Below are 20,143 nucleotides of genomic sequence, written 5' to 3'. Positions count from 1 at the left end.
CCACCCAGGCGCCCCCAAGGCTAATTTTTATTTATTTCATGCAGATAATTAGCTGGAGACAATGAGGGGTTTCTCCTGCTCACCAGAGACAGCAGGGACATTCAGGGGCCAAGGCGGTACAAGGTGGGGTGCCGGGTGGTTCTCAGCTGTCTGCCCCCTGACCCCAGCTCGCCTGGGGGCCCTTCCTCCTTCCCAGCCACGTGGGCCCTTGTCCTATAATCTGGGGCCCGTGGCAACTGTTCCAGAGAATGCTTGGAAACTCAAGGTGTCTTCCCTGAGTTGTAGCCACTGCCACAAACCCTTTCTCTTGTTGTTCCCTCCTTTCCCAGAGGCAAAGAGCACCCCCTGCTTGTAGGACGCCCCCCCCCCCGCCTCCCCCAGCAGTGGAGCTGGGGAGTAGGTTCCTTCCAACTCTCAACTTTGCGGGACATTCGTGAGCCAAGCTTTGGCAGCTTGCAACTGTCCACCGAGGGAGTGGTGACACCACGGACATCAGCCGATGCCGTCAGTCAGGACTCTTCTTCCCTTGCTTGCTTGCTTGCTTGCTTTCTCCATGTGTCTTTGTCTCTGTCTGTCTCTCCTCCCCGGGGAGGGAAGTAAGGGGGAGGGAGTGATAAGTTCATAAGCTCAAAAGATTATTCCTCCCTCACACACGCCTCACCGCATGCATTTTCCCGGCCATGCAGACGAATAACCGGCAGAAGGGAAAAACTGTGCTGATGATCCCGGATAGCTCCCGTTCGCTGCCCCTTCTTTATCTGAGGCTTGCAACCGATCTCTTTTCCAGCTTCTTCTCTGTCATCCGCTAGCTTCTCGACATCTCTGTCCCAGGGCTGGGCCTGTTTCTGTCTTCGCTGTGAAACACAGGACTTCTGTGACAGAAGCTCTATGTTAACGGGAGTAAAAACAGCCCCATTATGTAAGCCCTCTCGGAGGAGAAGCTTTCTGCACAGAATCTGCTTGTAAGGGGTATTGTTTATTTCCCGCTACTTTTGTAGGTCTGGGGGTAGGGACTTTGAAAAGCCCCTTTTTAAATTTTAGAACAGGGTTAGACGGACCGAAAAGGAACTCTAAAACTGTGTAGACAGTGCAGGGACTTCCCGGATACCCGGCTTCCAGTGTCCCCTGTTATTAACGACTTACATTACTGTGGTACGTGTGTCACGGTTACGGATCCAGGACGGGCGCATGGGGGGCTCAGTCGGCTGGGCGTCCGACTTCAGCTCGGGTCATGATCTTGCGGTTCGCGAGTTCGAGCCCCGCGTCGGGCTCTGTGCTGACAGCTCGGAGCCTGGGGCCTGCTTCGGATTCTGTGTCTCCCTCTCTCTCTGACCCTCCCCTGTTCATGCTCTGTCTCTCTCTGTCTCAAAAATAAATAAAAACGTTAAAAAAATTTTTTTAAATAAAAACAAAAAGATTATTGATCCGATATCGATACCCTGTTACTCCCTGGAGTCTGTGCTCTGTTCAGACCTCCTGGTTCTTCCCTAACGTCCTTCCTTTGCCCCGCAGTCCCATCCAGGGGCACGCAGTACGTTTTGTCCTTATGTCTCCTTAAGTCCCTCTTGGCTGTGACATTCCCCAGACTTTTCCTTGTTTTCCATGCCCTTGGCAGTTTCAAATAGTACGGGTCGTGGATTTTGTGTTGTGTTTTGTTTTGTTCTCATGGGTAGGATGGGGTTCGGGGATCCGGGGAGGAAGACCGTGGAGGTGACTCGGTCCTCTCAGCGTTCTTGCATCACGAGAAGGCCATGTCAAGTACCAACGTGACTTATCGCTGCTGATACTAACCTTCACTGCCCGGTTGAACTGGTCTTTGTCAGGTGTCTTCGTGTAAAGTTCCCTCTTTTTTCTGGGTGTGGGTTTTTTTTTTTTTTTTTTTTTTTTTTTTGGAGAGTCAGAGAGCGAATGGGAGAGGGAGAGAGAAAATCTTAGGCAGACTCCGTGCCCAGTACAGGGCCTGACACCGGGCTCGATCCCACGACCCTGGGATCATGACCTGAGCCGAAGTCAAGAGCTGGGCGCTCACCAACTGAGCCACCCAGGCGCCCCAGGTGTGGGAGTTTTAAAAGTTGTGTCCAACTGAAAAAAAAAAAAAGTTGCATCCATCTGTATGCCACACGGACCGAGTGTTTGTTTTGGGGACTTACGTCCCTGTTGGGTCGTTGTCTTTCTGTCTGCAGGCCACTCAAATCTGTCTGGCTTGGGGCGAGGGCATCGTTACGCAAAGCCTAAGGATTTCCCGATGCTCCTTGCTTTCCTGGTGACAGTGATATGTCTCCTGTTGGGTCCGCACTGTCTCTTAGATGCTTCAGAATTTTGCTGCCCAATCCAGTCGCCGGGGGCTACTCGCAGTATTTAGGTTTAATGAAGATTGAACAAGACTTACAGTTCAGCTCCCGAGTTGTGCAGACACATCTCACGCGGGCAGCAGCCGTAGGTGGTGATGAGGGGCTAACACATTGGACAGTGCAGGTGACGGGACATTTCCACCCCCGGTTTCATTACGGCCCCCGTGTCTCCTCACCCCTCTCCTCCCTCGTCCCCAGTTCCCAGGTCCCCCAAGGACAACCAACGTGATCGGCATTGTTCTCCACGAGCCTACAGGTATTTATACAACCGCAGGCTGGTATATGACGCACTTTGGGTCACGGTTCTTCGTAAAAAGAAAAGAAGCTCTTATCCACCGTACGTATATATGTTCTCCTCTTCTCACTTACAATGCGTTGTGACTGTCTCTTTGGGCCAATAGAGTTAGAGCTAATTTATTCTCTGCGATGACTGCACAAAATTGCGTGCTGAGAGCGTATTATGACTTAACAACCATTTCCGGATTCAAGGGCGTCCAAGCTTCCAGCTTTTTGTTTCTTTGTTTGCTGTTCCGAACAGGATTCTAAGAAACCTTCTCATACTCATATCCCTACCCTCTGGCACTTTTTACTTTGGAGAGTAAACCTCTTAAATTAATGTTTCTTGGTCAAAGGAATGGGTACGGATTAACTGGTAATCAGTATCGACAGATCTATTTTCCGAAAGGCTGTGGCAATTTCTGGTCGCCCCAGCCACGTACGAGAGAGCCCATTTTCCCTCATGCTCACCAGCCCTGGTTGTTGTCGTTTTCATGCTTTTGAAGAGTTTTTGCCAACCCCATTGTTTTTTTTTTCCCCCCTAAGTTTATTTATTTTTGAGAGAGGGGGAGGGAGGGAGAGAGAGAGTGTGGGAAAGGGTCAGAGCGAGAGGGAGAGAGAGGGAATCCCAAGCAGGCTCCACGCTGCCAGCCTAAGCCAGTCAGGAACCCCCCCCCAAAGCTTTTTTTAATGGCATTTTATGGTTGCTCCGATTTTCATCCTTAACACTTTATGGCATCTCTGCACTGATATGTCGACTCTAAGCCCCTTGAGGGCCAGGAATGTCTATTTGTTTTCATCTCTCCTTCCCTAGGGTCTAGGTTTTGGTGGTTTGGGGTGATGTTTGCTGAATGCCTAAAGGAAAGGCTTGATTCTGAAAGTCTGGCAAGAATTTCCCTTGGTCTTGCTTGAGGGCAGATGTTAAGCTGTTCCCTTCCTCCCCACCCCCGCCCCCCCACCGCCGCTGGCTTCAGCTTCTCCATCCAGAAAGAGGTTGGATTAGGCCCACATAGATTCTTTCAGCTCAGACATGATGGCTGTGGGTTTGTAAGTCTCTGAGGACAAGAGCATCCAGGTTGGATGTGGGCTCCCTTGAAGACTGGCCCTGTGGCCTGTTTGCTGGGCAACTTGGGCCGAGTCGCTCGACCTTTCTGTGCCCTCTGCTCCTCCCTTGATAACTGATTCCTTCTTTTCAAGGGCGAGAGAGAGAGGGAGAGTTCCGGTGTCCAAGGCTCTCAGACTCAGAAATCTCAGGGGCCGGGCGGGGGCCTGTTGGGTGTTGAGGATGCCACAGGGAGGGGTGGGGACGGTGGCGGGTGGAGAGCCACATATACTGTTTAGAGGACATGGTGGGTTAGCTCCAGTCAGCGGAAATGCGGCCCCCGGGTTTGAGACCCTCTCTGCGCTAGAAGGATTTAGCGTCTTGGCAAGAGTCGAGGGATCCGAGACCTCAGCTGAGATGCCGTGTTGCCTCGGACATCAGAAGACCCGGGTCCACGTCCCAGCTGGGTTACTCGCGGGCTAGGCTAGCCCCGGTCGGTGCAATGCTGCCCCCGTGGCCTGGAAAGTGAATGACACAGAGTCCGGGGTTAAACGGGGGAATCGGGAGGGCCAGTCTCCTGTGTCCGAGGTTCCATCCCTCCTCGCCCTGGCGACAGCTGGGGTGAAGCTGGTAAGAGGAAGCTTAATGAATAACCCGGGGGACTGGCCAGCGTGAGTGTTTGGCGGCTGTGGGCGTCAGGGACAGCGGCTGGCTGACGAACGTAGCTCTGGGCTCCGGGAGGGCACGGGTCAGTGACCCGGGCCACCCCTCCAGTCTTATCTGCCCTCTGATGCAGCCATCCTGGCGTCCCCACTTGGTGCGCTTCTAAGACAGGTGCTCTGGAGCCTGGCCCCTCGGCTTCTGAGCTCTGGCTCTGCCAGTGCTGTGTGACCTCGGGACAGCGGCTTGACCTTTCTGAGCTCGGCCTGGATGCTGACACGCAACGAGTATTCCGTGATCCGACGACGTCGTGTCGCCACACTTCCCACCCTCGCATGCCGCCACTGTTTGCTGTTCTAGATGTTCTACACGTCTTAACTCACGTGGTCCTCCCTGTAACTCCACCAGAGAGGTTGTGTTCTAGCCCCCTCTTACAGTTGAAGGAACAAAGCACAGAGAGGCGGAGGGACTGACCCGAGTTTGCACAGCGAGGAAGTGGCAGACCTGGTGTTTGTGCCAGAGGCTGGTTCCGTGGTCTGCGTTCCAGAAACCGCTGCCATGGCTCCCACTTACTATTCAAACAAACAAAACACAAAACAAAACCTTAAGAACATCGTAAAGAAGAGAAAAGACGTGTATAGTATTAAAAAACCCACATATAAGTGGACCTGTGCAGTTCACATCCGTGTGGTTCGAGGGCTATCATGCTTCTTGTTCAAGTCTAAGCTGTTTGCTAAGGCCCCACTCCTCCAGGAAGCCCTCCCTGATTCTCCCCCACCCCCAGCTGCCCTATGCGGACCTTCTGCTCTCTGAATTGGATGTCTTCCTCTCCCCTCCAGGCCAGAGGCCACCTCGGGGCACGAACTGGGTTTTGCCACCTCTGCGTGCCCAGTGCCCCGTCCAGGACAGGACATTTGACGAGGACGGGTACATGTTTCGTGGGGGGATGGCAAGGAAGCTGCCAGAACCCTCATCAAGGGTCATGGCCAAGCAGCTCAACTTGACCGCGAGCAGCCAGGAGTTAATCATCAAGCCTGGGGAGGTCACACGTAGTCCTAGGAGGGCAAAGGACATCTCGGCTGCCAGGTCCTTCCTGGAGCTCACCTCCCGTTTTGTATATAGGGAAACTGAGGCTCAGAGATGGATATGACTAGCTCGGTTTCACCCAGCGAGATGGTGACAAGATATAAATTTGCTCGTGTCATTCCTCCGCCTATAGTCTTCTATGGGTCCCCAGTACCCCTGGGTAAGTTCCAGATTCTGGAGTGGCATAGGCATCCTGCAGACTGTGGTTCCTTGCCCACATCTCCAGCCCCAAACCTGCCGTCCTCCAAGAAATTTCCCAGCCCCCCCGGGGCCAGGTGAGGTACCTGCTCTGGGCGTCCACAGCCCTCCCCCACCTCTGCTTGATAACATCTGATAGCACACCGATGGTAACTGCTCTCTGGTGGCCCCTTGGGGCTTCATGAGGGCAGGGGACTTGCTGTGTCCTTTGAGGCTAAAGTCCCAGCGCTCGACACATAGTAGGCGTTCAGTACATATTTGTTGACTGAATCCATGGTCAGAGTCATTCATTTGAACCATAATAATTATTTGGGTGCCTGTGTTGGGTGTGAAATATTAGAGGTGAGGAGGGGCTTCAGAAAAAAATTATGCCTTCTCGTGTGACAGATAACAATTGTCTCTTTGTCCTTTGACCTAAGCTGACCTGACAGTGGCCCAGGGATGGTGGCTTGGCACACAGAGCAGATACTGGACCCTGGGTAAGAGGATTTGGAGATGTCGGTGTCACAGGAGAGCTGGTCCTTGGCCAAGGAGAGTCTAGCTGGGTGGCCTTGGCCAAGAGAGAGTCTCCCTCTCTGAGCCTCAATTTCTTCATCTGTCCAATGGGACCCTGGACAGCGCACAGCCAGGCAGTGAAGGTTGAGTTGAATCTTGTCCCCTTTCTTCCTCCGGCGGGGAGGTGTCCCTTTAACGGGGGAGGAGGGGCCAAGGCTACAGGAAGTTGCAGGAAACTGTGCAGAGCTGGTGCTCCGGCTGGGCTGGCCGCCCGGGCCGCAGACTGGAGCCAAGCTGGGTCTGAGGACTGTTCGGCTGAGAGGTAATGGGGCCTGGGGCCCGAATGCTGCCCCTGGGGCTGTGTGTGCATGTGCGCGTAGTTTAGTCTGGAAGGTTCTGGAGCAAAGTCCATGATGAGTGGACACAAAGTGAGAGGGTACGGGTGCGAAACCTTCCCAGGAACGCTCACTTAACTCGGGGTGCTCTGTGGTCTGGACTGCCTTGGAAAAGAAGGCGGGGTGCCGGGGACTCTGATGGCTGGGGAGCAGGCCCTTCTTGCCAGAGGGGCTTCCTGCCAGGCAAAACTTCCCGGCGCTCGTCCCAGGGATTTGGTTATGCCACCCAGGTGGCCTCTGGGAAAGCCTGAGGGACAAAGGAGGCAGAAACAGCAGATGACTGTTACCCTAATTCATAGATGCGGCAGGTGAGGCCCGGTGAGGAAGAGGGACGTGGCCAAAGTCGTGCTTGCTGGGACCTGAACCCAAGCCCCGGGCTTCCCACTGCATTGCCCCACAGCCGAGAGGGCCCAGGGCTCCCACCTCAGCCCCAGTGGTTGCCACATGTGGTCAGAGCCATGCGTCCCTAGGCCAAGGTCTCACCTTGGCCCCAGACCTCAGTCTGGGAGGCCTGCGTCCTTATGGGCATCTGGGCCTGATAAGGCTGTTGACGGTTTGAGGCTTGTCCATTTGACTGATGCCTGCCGTCCTTCGGTGGGCCGATAGTGTAACTGACAGCACTAGGCGGGCCTGGGAACTGAGCCAGGAGCATTTGGCGCCTAAGGACAACTGGCGATTAGTATGAAATGCTCACAACCCTAACCGTCCCCATCGTCGCCATCTAATAGAGAAAGCATGGCACCGTGTTAAGAACACAGATGCCCAAGTGCCCTGCCCGAGTCTGAAGCCTGGCCTTGCCATTTCCAGCTGTGTGACTTTGGGTCGATAACCTAACCTCTCTGGGCCTCAGTCTCGTTGTCTGTACCACGGAGCTAGTGGGTGAACCTACCTCGGGGTTGTTGCGATGATTATATACGACGGCATATAAGGTTCCCGGCACGGTGCCTGGCTGGCAATGGGTTCTTCTCTTTCAGACTCCCTAGGTGTGTGTCTTCCTCCTAGCGACTTTCACCATTTCCGATTATTTTGTTTGTCTATACAGTTATTTGTTGATCGCCGATCTCCCCCATCAGCTCCAAGAGTAGATGTCTGTCCTGCTCACCGTGGTCTCCCCAGTTCCTAGGTCAGGGCCTGCACCTCGTGGGTGCCCTACAGACATGCTACAGTGAGGGTAAGCACGCCCGCCCTGTGACAAGGCCCCAGTGAGGAAATGCCTCTAGAGGACTCCCCTGATGTCTGACATATACTGGGGACTCAACAAAGGGGGCTATTATTATTGTGAATGCACAGCATACCCTGCGAGTCTGGGGACTGTTATTAGTCTCATTTTACAAAAGAGAATACGGCACAGAGAAGTTGAGACACTTGTTGGAGTCACACAGCTAGGAAGGCAGAGCTGGTTTCTAACTTTGGTGTCTGATTCAGCCCAGAGCCCGGGGCCAAGGTGAGGCCCAGGCTGAGGTATGCTGAGCTTGGGTGACCCACGGGGCCGTCTTCGTCAATGCCATGTCCAGTTTGAGAAGTGCCCCTGATGGAACTGGGTGGAGGTGGCTCAGACTCTGCTCTAACCAGGGAATCCCAGGGCCATCCCAACAAGGGCCCCAGGTCAACTTCAGGGGCAGGAGCCCTGGAACTCTGGTGGGGCAGGGGCGCAATGTGACCAAGTAAGGGTGGACAAGAGCCCCTTCCCGCCCCCCCCCCCGCCCCCGCCCCGGGCGGTGAAAGCTGCAGCGCTCCTCCTACTGGCCAACAGCGGAACTGCAGGGGTTGGCCCAATGCTTTTTCTGCCCCCAGTGAAAAAGAGGGGTTGCTTTTGCACTAACGGGGCCTTTGCTCAAAACCTCCCGATGGCTTCCCGCTGCAAGCAGAATTAGAAGAACATTCCAGTTCCTCCCCGTGGTCTGGTAGGCCCTTCCAGAAGTCCCTGCCCAGCCCTCCTTGCTCGCCTCCTGCGCCCAACCCCCTTATCCCTGCACTGGAATCTCCCCAAGTTCATTTCTCTCTCAAGGGGTTTCCACCCCTGTTCCCTCTGCAGGAATGCTTTTCCCTGGGCTCCCTGTTGTCCCTCATCTCCAACATCCCCGTTGGAGAACCTGCAGATCGAAAGAGAATTCAAAGACCTCTCAACCAGCGCACACGCGCAGATCCGATCTGCATCCTGGTTCAAACTGTTAGAAACCCCAAATCACTGACAGCAAAACCGGCCATTTATCCAGCTTAATGAGAGGGAGGGAAAGGTGAACATTCACCAGGTATTTGATGATAATAAGAGATGATTAATAATATTTTTGGAACTGATAATGGTATTTGACGATTAAAAAAAACCTTAGCATCCTTGAGGTGTAATTTCCATAAAATAAAATGAGCCCACTTTGAGTTAGAATTCAGTGAGTTTTCCCAAACGTATACAGTTATGAAACCATGTGGCTACCTTGTTGGAAAAGAGTTCTTCACTTTCAGAGATGTGTGCTGAAGTATTTGCAGATGAAATAATACAGGAGGGAAATGTAATAATAATAATAATGATAAATAGGGGCGCCTGGGTGGCTCAGTCGGATAAGCCTCTGACTCTTGATTTCCCCTCCGGTCATGATCTCGCGGTTCATGGATTCAAGCCCCACGTCCGGCCACCGCTGGCAGTGGGGAGCCTGCTTGGGATTCTCGGTTTCTCCTCTCTCTCTGCCCCTCCCCTGCTCACATTCTGTCTGTCTGTCTCTCTCTCTCTCAAAAATAAATAGATTTTTAAAAATTTAAAATACTGCCTCCTGCCCCTGTCACCCCTGTTTGACATTTTGCGATCCTGTCTCCGCAGCTAGAATGTGAGCTCTGGCCAAGCAGGGGCTGCTTCTGACTTGGGCACTCCTGGGTCGCCAAACCTGGAACTGCCTGGCACATAGTAGGTGCTCAAGAAAAGGGTTTTTTTTTTTTTTTTTTGCAGCCTGCTTGAATGAATGAATGATGAGTGAATGAATGAATGAATTCTACTCTCATTCATTCATCCCCAGGTACTGGCCACGTTCTACATCCCCAGCACTGTGGGCAACGCCCGTTACAGAGTGAAACCTGGTGGTGCAGACGGGGACACTGAGCAGCTAGGTGCCTGGAGTGTCACAGCTCGGCAGCCAGATAGGGCTGAGGGCCCTAGCCGAGGCTCTTCTCCCTCTTTCCCTCCTCTGTCCCGGTTAAGGGGTCTCCTGCTGGAGCAGCCTGGGCTATGACCGTCGCGTTCTTCTGCAGGCTGCTGGAATGGAGAGCCCCCTGGCAGACTGTGCTCAGGGTGGGCATTTCCATGTGGTCACTCCTCTGCTGGAGAGCCGGGCACTATCCCAGGTGGCAGGCACGACCGTCTTCCTCAAGTGTGAGAACGTGCAGCCGGCCGGCTCCTTCAAGATCCGGGGCATTGGGCATTTCTGCCAGGAGGTGAGGTGTTGGCAGGAGAGGAGAAGTGAGGGCGGAGGGGAAGGAGGAGGAGGCGGGGGATGGATGCCGGCTGGATGGGGGGCAAGGGCAGGAGGGGAGAAGCAGACTTGTACAGATGGGAGGGGCAGGACGAGGGGTGAGGAGAGGGCTGGGGACGGTCTGAGTCCATCCCGCACAGGCTCTGTGACAGCTGCTTGGGTCAGCCCCTAAGCTCATTCCTTCTCTTCCCAGGCGGTCAAGAAGGGATGCAGACACTTGGTGTGCTCCTCAGGTGGCCCTCAGGGCTGGGTCCTCAGCTCTGGGTGTGGGGGGGGAAGAGCTGGAGCAGCAGCAGCAGATGTCCGGGGATCAGCCTCCTCCCGAAGATCCCGCCTCATCAAGGTCATGGTCAGGTGGCCACTGTCCTCTGCCCGCCCTCTTCCCGTCATTCAGGACTCGTGGCAGAAGTGACCAAAACCCAATTTATACAGGCTTAAGCTACAGGTTCCAAGAATGGAAAATTCTTGGGATAAGTGGAGCTCCCCTTTGTATTTCTCCTTCTCTTGGCTTGTCTTTCCTCTGTACTAGCTTTAATCTCACGCAGACCTCAGAGCAGCAAGATGGCCATCAGGAGTTCCAGGCTTGCCTCCTGTCACCCTATCAGCCCTAGTGAAAAGGGAGCACCCCTTCTGGCTGGTTCTCCTCAATCCATGAATTGGTCTTTTGCACCCGTCTTGGGTCATGTTCTCATCCCTGAAACAGTCACAGGTTAGGGGACTGAGTTCTCTGATTGACTCATTCTAGGTCACATATCCACCTCTGGGACCAGAAAGAGCACAGAAGGTGGGGCATATGAGCGTGGGGAAGGAGTGGCTCACAAAGGGAAGTAGCGGGGAGGGGGGAGAGTGTGTTAATGAGCCAAAACCACGCTGACCACCCTTCCAATTCTTCCACAGGGGGCAACGCAGGCTTTGCTGCTGCTTATGCCGCTCGGAAGCTGGGCATCCCTGCCACCATTGTGCTCCCTGAGGGCACCTCCCCTCACGTGGTGAGGAGGCTGCAGGGGGAGGGGGCTGAAGTCCAGCTGGCTGGAAAGGTAAGGACCCCAGGAAGGAGAAGCCGGATGGAGTGGGCTGTCCCCCTTTACCCTCCACTCACCCCTAAGAGATGGTATCTGCCCCCCCCCCCCCCCCCCCACCGCCATCCACACACATTTTTAAAGGCTGGCCTGGAGCCCAGCCTTCTCTTAGGATGGCTGAGCCGAGGGGCAGGAGCGAGGCATGATGTATATTGAGGGCTAGCGCTTCCCGCCTCTACCTACCCCTACTTGCCCTGCGTGGGCCCAGGAGAAACAGGAAGCTAATGGGCCAGGAGTGTGCCCGTGTCCTCACATCCTCACTAACACTTGGCCTTATTCGTCTGAAAATTGTTGGCATTTGATGAGACAAAAAGCGTAGAGAAAGATCACGGTGGCATCATTTCTCATTCTGAGACCACCCCAGTGAGAAAGGGGCCCGCCGTCAAGGATATCGCTGGCTCATCTCGTTACTGAAGAAATAGAGATGCAACTGTGTAATCCTTCTACCTTCCTGGAAGGAAGGAAAAAAAGCATCCTTGGAAAAGAGAATTTTTTAAAGCATCAGAATTAAAACTAAAAACCATACCATGGTACCTGAGACCTGGTGTCCAAATATTCAGTGTCCAGTTTCCTTCCTTCCTTTCTTCCTTCTTTCTTCTAGTTATTCATCCGTTCAACCATCCTCCCATCCATTACCCTCTTTCCCTCCCTCCCATCCATCCATCCATCCATCCATCCATCCATCCATTTATCCATCCATCCCTCATCACCTTTCCTCCCTTTGTCCCTTCCTTTCTCCCTCCTTTCTACTCCTTCCTTCCTTCCTTCCTTCCTTCCTTCCTTCCTTCCTTCCTTCCTCTCTCCCTCCCTCCCTCCCTCCCATCCATCCATCCATCCATCCATCCATTTATCCATCCATCCCTCATCACCTTTCCTCCCTTTGTCCCTTCCTTTCTCCCTCCTTCCTACTCCTTCCTTCCTTCCTTCCTCCCTCCCTCCCATCCATCCATCCATCCATCCCTCATCACCTTCCCTCCCTTTGTCCCTTCCTTTCTCCCTCCTTTCTACTCCTTCCCTCCTTCCTTCCTCTCTCCCTCCCTCCCTCTCATCCATCCATCCATCCATCCATCCATTTATCCATCCATCCCTCATCACCTTCCCTCCCTTTGTCCCTTCCTTTCTCCCTCCTTTCTACTCCTTCCTTCCTTCCTTCCTTCCTTCCTTCCTTCCTTCCTTCCTCTCTCCCTCCCTCCCATCCATCCATCCATCCATCCAATATTCATTGAACTTCTACTATGTGCCTGTAGTATGTTAGAGCCAGCGATATAGAGATAGTAAGCCATGGTCTCTACTCTTGCAAAACTCCCCGATGTTGGGGAGACACACAGATAAGCAGATGGTGACAAGAGAATGTGGTAAGTGTTGTGATGGGAAGCACAGGGCCCTGAGGAAGAACAGAGAAGGTATACTGTTTTAATCAGTGATTGCTGCTAGATAATGCTGCGTAACAAACAGCCCCCACATATCAGGGGCTTATGAGAAACATGATCTGTCTTGCTCATGGGCCTGTGCGTGGGCCAGGGTGGCTCTGCTTCAGGCTGCAGACGGGATTAAGCTCTGCACGCGTGCCCCTCATCCGTCTTGACCAGTGGCCACCTGGGACTTGTTCTTCTCAAGGTGAATGTCAGGAAGAGTGAGAGCAGAGTGCCTCTCAAGGCCGTGGCTCAGAACTGTTGTGCTGTCGCTTCTGTCACATGGCATTGGCCAAAGCAAGTTCCACACTGGGACCTACATCAATTGGTGGTGGAGAATGTCCTCCGCCCTCTCTAGTGGGAAGAACAGTGGTCACGTGGCAAAAGGCATGGTGCGTGAATGTAATGGAGGGAAGGAACTGGGCAGTGGTCCAAACTACCGCCCGGCTGTGCCTCAGATTTGGGGGGATGACCCAGGAAAGTCTCCCCAAGAAGGGTCCCCTGGGTTGGGTCTTGAGAGGGGAATACAAGTCCTCCCATTGGAGAAAGGGCAGAGGGGGTCGTGGGCAGAAGAAAGAGCGAGGGAAAGGCATGGATGGGGATGAGCATTGGTGCATTCCATTCCCCTGGGGGGGGGGGCGGATGACAGGTGAGGCCTGAGAGTGGGGGTGGGGATGGCCGCCTCAGCAGCAGGGTGGCTTGCGGGTCAGGCTGGCACAGGTTTTCATCTGAGGGCAATGGGGAGCCATGACAGGATTTTGAGCAGGGGAGGGACACGATGGGACCCTTACTCGGGCAACGGACAGGAGGCAGGAAAGCCTGTGAGGAGGCAGCTGGTCCAGGTGAGTCAAGGGCCACATGGTTTTGAATCTCATTTTTGTTTCAATGACTCAAGAGAATGAGGCCCATCTCTTCGGTTAGATTAGAAATTCCTTGTGGACGGAGACCATTTCTTTGCTTTCTCTGCGTCCCCCGGCACGGGACTGGGGCCATCCAGGAGACCTCAGGCTCTGCTCCAGCCTCCGAGTGGTCTGATGCCTGGGCCTTCTGAGACCCTCGGTTTCTCTTTAGGTCTGGGATGAGGCCAGTCTGAAGGCGCAAGAGTTGGCCAAGAGGGACGGTTGGGTGAACGTCCCTCCGTTTGACCACCCCCTGATCTGGTAAGGTTGCTGTCCCTCCCTCATAGAGCTGAGAGCCCAGACCCTCCTTGCGTTGGCGTCCTCCCAATGTACAGAAGGGAAAACTGAGGCCTAGAAAGGAGAAGATGCTTGGAAGCCAGGCACACTGGGGTTCAGGCCCTGCTTCTGTCACTTGTGAGTTGTGGGACTCGGCAAAGTATCTCACCACCCCATGCCTCAGTTTCCACATGTATAAAATGGAAATGTTAATAACAAATCCTGTTTATGGCATGCACTTTGGGATGCATTTAATCCATTTGATCCTCCCCAAAGCCCTAGAGGTGAGTGTTTTATGCCCATTTCACAGGCACAGAGGGGTCAAGGAACTTGCCTGAGATCACACAGCTAGTACGTGGCCAAGACATTGGGTCCCAGGCCCAGAACTTGAGTCAGCTGGTTCCAAGTGACATGCTGGTCTCCTCTTAAGCACACACTAACTACCCATTTCCAAGGTTGTGGAGGGGATTAAACGGGACAGTGTCTGAGAACGTGCCTGGAAAGAATGAGTGAATGAATACATTGAATGAATGAAAGCTGAGTGAACTAAGTGTTCCTGGGTCTCCTCTCCCCTTGATGCGGGTGGGGATTGGGGTGGTGATGAGGAGAGTTTGTGTATATGTGAGCCTTTGAGAATGGAGGAGAGTTTGTGTATATGTGGGGAGACCTTGCTCAACCTGCTTCCTCCTTCCCCCAGGGAAGGCCATGCCAGCCTGGTGCGAGAGCTGAAGGCAGCACTGGGGACCCCACCGGGGGCCCTGGTGCTGGCAGTAGGCGGTGGAGGGCTCCTAGCTGGCGTGGCAGCTGGCCTCATAGAGGTGGGCTGGAAGCATGTGCCCATCATCACAGCAGAGACCCAAGGGGCATACTGTTTCAATGCAGCCATCAAGGCAGGCAAGCTAGTCACACTGCCAGACATCACCAGGTAGGTGTGGGCTGGGGGCATTTGTGGGGGGCTGGAGGATGGGGGTGTTAGTGTCACTGGGCTTCTCAGTCCCAACCGGTGGAGGCAGGGTGTACACAAGAGGTTCTACTTCACCTGGGGACCCTGACCATGGAAATGTGGATCTCACTTAGAAGGTGATGCCAAACAAGTAGATGAAGGATATGATCTGTTTAAGTTTCATGAATTAATAAAACAAGTTTCATTGGTATGTACCGTTAAAAAGGAAGTTAAGTGTGTTGCAGGTAAGGTAGAAAATGTAGGCAAGCAATAAGCAACAGAAAACAAAATGGCACCTTCAATCCCACCATCCAAAGATGAACAATGGGCTACATTTTCCTAGTCTTTGTTTTCCCCTTGTGCATGCATAGTTACACACAAGTAAAATGTGCCTGGCATATACAGTAGGTGCTCAACAAATGTTTGTGAAATGAATGAGTGAATTTGTATATGTATATGTATTTGTACATATATATGTATATATATATATAATTTATTTATATATAAAATTTATTTATTTTGAGAGGAAGAGTGAGAGACAGAGAGAGCGAGAGCGAGCACAAGCTGGGGAAGGTCAGAGAGAAGGAGAGAGAGAGAATCCCAAACAGGCTCTGCACCTCAGCATAGAGCCCGATGCAGGGCTTGAATTCATGAACTGTGAGATCATGACCTGAGCTGGGATCAAGAGTCAGACACTTAACTGACTGAGCCACCCAGGCGCCCCCTAAGTCATCTGTATTAAGCACCTATTGTGTAAGGTTCTGGGTGGCCAGTTAGAGAAACAACTCAGTCCTTACCTCAAGAACTCTATCTGGGGGCACCTACATGGCTCGGTCAGTTAAACATCTGACTTTGGCTCAGGTCATGATCTCATGGTCCGTGAGTTCGAGCCTCACTTCAGGATCTGAGCTGTTGGCACAGCATGGAGCCTGCTTCTCTCTCTCTCTTTCTCTCAAAAATAAATAAACATAAAAAATATTTTATTTTATTATTTTTTTTTTTTAATTTTTTTTTTTCAACGTTTATTTATTTTTGGGACAGAGAGAGACAGAGCATGAACGGGGGAGGGACAGAGAGAGAGGGAGACACAGAATCGGAAACAGGCTCCAGGCTCTGAGCCATCAGCCCAGAGCCTGACGCGGGGCTCGAACTCACGGACCGTGAGATCGTGACCTGGCTGAAGTCGGACGCTTAACCGACTGCGCCACCCAGGCGCCCCAACATAAAAAATATTTTAAAAAATAAATTAGGAATGCCTGGGTGGGTCAGTCAGTTAAATGCCCGACTTCAGCTCAGGTCAGGATCTCGCAGTTCATGAGTTCGAGTCCTGCATTGGGCTCTGTGTTGACTGACAGCTCGGAGCCTGGAGCCCGCTTCAGATTCTGTGTCTCCTTTTCCCTCTGTCCCTCCCTGGCTTGTGATCTCTCTCTCAAGAATAAATAAACATTAAAAAAATTGAAAAAATTAAATTAAATTAAAAAAAAAAAAAGAGAATTCTATCCGGATATATGAGTCTCCTTCTTGTCTTTCTGGTTACCATCTCTCCTCCTTTCTGGCCCCACCCACCCTCCAGCATCTCTGTACTGCTTTTTTCCTGGAAATTATTTGTGCCTCTAATCTCTGAGCCTTTCTTGTCCTTTCCACCTGAAATACCAGCCTTTCTTGCATTGATGAAATCCTCCGTGGCTCAGCCAGGCAGTTGCCACCCAGTATATAGTTGACCTATAATACTCTATTCATTTCCGGTGTACCTCATAGCGACCCGGGAAGCCTATACATTTCGCTGCGCTGGCCGCCGTGAGTGTTGTCGCCATCTGTCACCACACAAAGCTATTACCGTATCGTTGACTCGGTTCCCCATGCTGTCCTTTTCATCCCCTTGGCTGGTTAATTTCATAACTGGAAGTTTGTACCTCTTCCTCTTCTTCACCTGTATCGCCCATCCCCCCAGCCCCCTCGCCTCTGGCAACCACTAGTGGGTCTTTGTAGTTGTGAGACCATTTCTCTCTTGTTACTGTTGGCTTTATTCTTGGCAATGGCGATGATAATAACCACCTCTAAGCCTTCTGTAGAACTCACATTTAGTGAAATGCCAGGCTCTCAAATCTTTTAGGCTCTTGAAATGTTCGAAGTCCGTCCCCAGGACAATCTCATGATTATCTGCATTTTTCAGATTGAGGATACTGAGGCTCAGAGAGGTGAAGTGACTTTCCCAAGGTCACACTGCTAGCTCAGAGCCAAGGTTTCAAACCAGGCAGCCTGGCTCCCGAACCTATGCTCTGGGCCCCTCGGGACGCAGAGCCAGCTGTGATGGACTCGGCAAAGTCTCTCCTGGGCCTGAGGCAAACTGCCCAGCTCTGGAAAGTGCCAGCAGGTAGGTGATCCCAAGCACAGAGATAAGAAGCAAGGACCTTGGAGCCAGACTGCCTGGATTTGATTCCACGTTCTACTACTGACTCACTGCGTGTCCTGGAATCAGTTACTTATTCCCCCCGAGCCTCAATTTCCTCTCTGTAAAAGGGAGTTCATAAATTTCTTTCTTTAAAAAAATTTTTTTTAATGTTTATTTATTTTTGCGAGCAAGAGACTGAGTGCAAGAGGGGAAGGGGCAGAGAGAGAGGGAGACACGGAATCCAAAGCAGGCTCCAGGCTCCGAGCTGGCAGCACAGAGCCCGACGCGGGGCTCGAACTCACGAGCCGTGAGATCATGACCCGAGCCGAAGTCGAACGCTCAACCGACTGAGCCCCCCAGGCACCCCAAGAGTTCATAAATTTCTAACTCAAGGGGGGATCATGAGAATTGAAAGAGAAAATGCATCTATCACCCTGCAGATACTCAGCAAGTATTAGTTATCGTGCAGACGTGATAAATAGTTATTAACGAATAAGATGCAAAAAAAAAAAAACCCATTTCTGTGCTTGGGTTTCTGGGGTCCGTGCAAAGGAAGGGCACACTCATGGTTATCGAGTGGGAGGGAGTGAGGTGCATTTGTCTGCCATTCGTGGGACACCCGATCGTTGAGCACGTCCTCTGGGCCAGTGCTGTGCTAGCCTCTTACAGGGCTGAGCCGCGGCTCATGGCTGGATGGGAGGGGGCCCTGGGGCTTGGAGGGCTGGGTCCGAGAAGGCGGGGGTCCGAGGATTCACCAGCTCTTCCCCACACCCCTGCGCTCCCTGTCCTGCCTGCCCCCTCCTGCAGCGTGGCCAAGAGCCTGGGTGCCAAGACTGTGGCCAGGAGGGCCCTGGAGTGCACGAAGGAGCTGGAGATCTTCTCTGAGGTAGTGGACGATGCCCAGGCCGTGAGTGCTGTGCAGAAGTTCCTGGGTGAGTGAGCCTTGCCCTCCCTCCCCAGGCTCGGAGACTCATGAGGTCCCTGGGCCCCTAGAGGTAGCGTGTTCTCTCTTGTCTGTATCCTCAGTGCCTGCCACGGGGCTGGGCGTGCGGTGCTTACCAAATAACTGCACGTTGAGTGCACGGAAGGGCCGTGTGCCGGGCCGTCTCTAGCCTCCAGGCTTCCATATGTACCTTCTTCCTTCCGGCCCCCCATCCCTGGCCCCTGTCGATTTCGTGTGACTCAGGGCTACTCAGTCATCATGGCACCTGCTCCAGGCAGCCTCCTCCGGTCTCCCACCCACATCCTGCCGGGGTTAGAGACGTCCCAGGCATCAGTTTGTCTGTTCATACCTGCCTGGTCCTTATTCATCCACGGCACTAGATGTAGCCCCCGTGAGGGTGGGGCCTGCTGTGTCCTGTGTACTGTTGTGTCCCCAGAGCCTTCCTAGCATAGGGCCTGGCAGGGAGTGGGCACTCAATAAATATTTGTTGAATGAATGGGTGAATGTATGAGTGAGTGGAAAGGTAGATAATGGATGGTGGGTGGATAGATGGATGGATGGACACGTTGATTAATGGACACATTGACGGATGGACAGACAGTCCAATGATGGATAGGGGATGGATGGATGAATGCATGGATGGATAGATGGACGGACGGATGGATGGATGGATACATTGATTGATAGATACACTAATGGATGGACAGACAGACAGTCCCGTGATGGATAGGGGATGATGGATGAATGGATGGATAGATAGATGGATCCGTTGATTGATGGACACGCTGATGGATGGACAGACAGACAGTCCCATGATGGATAGAGGGATGGATGGATGGATAGATAGATGAAAGGTGGATGGATGGATGGATAGATGGTCAGATTGATGGATGGAGAGGGGGTCAGCCAAATGATGGATTGCGAGATGGCTGGCTGGCTGGCTTCATGGATTTGCAGTGCCCAGAGCCTACTGAGCACTGACTGGTTCCTCCTCCCTTTCTCTCTTCTCATCCACCCCCGTCCCCTCCTCCGGGCAGACGACGAGCGCATGTTGGTGGAGCCTGCCTGCGGGGCAGCTCTGGCTGTCATCTACTCAGGCCTCCTGGGGAGGCTCCAGGCTGAGGGCCGCCTGAGCCCCTCCCTGGCCTCGGTCGTGGTCATTGTGTGTGGAGGCAACAACATCAACAGTCAAGGGCTGCAGGCCCTGAAAGCCCAGCTGGGTCAGAGCTGAGGGCCCCTCCTCCGGACGGACACACCCGCAGGTGGCCGAGGGGCCTCTGGGCTCGTGGATGGCGCAGCCGCCTCCTACAGGAAGCCCTCCTGCTCCCTGTGACTCCCCGCAGCCCTGGCCAATAAACCCTTTCTGAGTTGAATTTGTGATTCCAGCTGGTCCGGTCTCTCCTCGAGGCTGGCTCTGCGGTGAGGCGCCTCTTTCTACATCACATGGTGATGATAGCAAGGAAGCAAAACTTGGGTCTCTAAGGGAATCCCGTCATGCGGAACCCCCTCAGGGCTTTCCTCCCTGGGGGACCCGCTCGGGAGGAGGGGGACCTCAGGCCTGGGTAGGCAAGGACAATATCACCAGTCTTTACTGAGTGCTTTTTGTTAAAAAAAACAAAAAGTTTTAACCTTTATTCATTTTTGAGGGACAGAGACAGAGTGTGACTGAGTGAGAGGCAGAGAGAGAGAGGGAGACCCAGAATCCGAAGGGAGCTCCAGGCCCTGAGCTGTCAGCACAGAGCCCGACGCGGGGCTCGAACCCACGGATTGTGAGACCATGACCTGAGCCGAAGGCGGACGCTCAGCTGACTGAGCCACCCAGACGTCCCTTTACCAAGTGCTCTCTATGCATTTGCTTCTTTAATGTTCACAAAGGTCCTTATGAAGCAGAAACCATTATTATCACCCCCGTTCTAAAGATGGGGAAACTGAGGCACAGGAAGGTGACCGAACCCACTCAAGGTCATAGCTGGAGTGCGGCCCAGCCAGGCTCAAACCCTGTGATTTTCAATATGACACCTTTGTGTGCAGGTCGGTGGTGGCGGGACATTGGGGAAGGAGGGAGGACCTCCAGGTTGGTTCGGATACACCTGCGGGTCACAAGGAGGGTGGGTGCTGATCTGACCTGTGGGAAGCATCCCTTAGGAAGGGAAATTAGAATCTTTTGGAGCCACCAGGGGGCAGCAAAGCGTCTCTGATGGGGAAGCCGGGCTCTGGGCTGGGAAGGCCGGGACCCGC

The 20,143-nt window shown here is 53.2% G+C and overlaps 1 protein-coding gene across 1 annotated transcript; it reads left to right on the top strand.

The window, feature by feature from the left end:
• Nucleotides 1-6,348: 6,348 nt before the first annotated feature.
• On the top strand, nucleotides 6,349-19,278 carry SDSL (serine dehydratase like). The gene is made up of 8 exons (XM_049619298.1): nucleotides 6,349-6,430; nucleotides 9,741-9,923; nucleotides 10,155-10,194; nucleotides 10,859-10,998; nucleotides 13,524-13,612; nucleotides 14,325-14,552; nucleotides 17,770-17,894; nucleotides 18,943-19,278. Exons 2-8 carry the CDS (start codon nucleotides 9,750-9,752, stop codon nucleotides 19,134-19,136), a joined length of 990 nt encoding a protein of 329 aa, XP_049475255.1. The 5' UTR covers nucleotides 6,349-6,430; nucleotides 9,741-9,749; the 3' UTR covers nucleotides 19,137-19,278.
• Nucleotides 19,279-20,143: the final 865 nt, after the last annotated feature.

The sequence above is a fragment of the Panthera uncia genome (genome assembly GCF_023721935.1).
Source record: "Panthera uncia isolate 11264 chromosome D3 unlocalized genomic scaffold, Puncia_PCG_1.0 HiC_scaffold_8, whole genome shotgun sequence".
Lineage (NCBI taxonomy): Eukaryota > Metazoa > Chordata > Mammalia > Carnivora > Felidae > Panthera > Panthera uncia.
The sequence above is the reverse complement of the archived record's forward strand: the minus strand, read 5'-3'. Positions and strand labels throughout refer to the sequence as shown.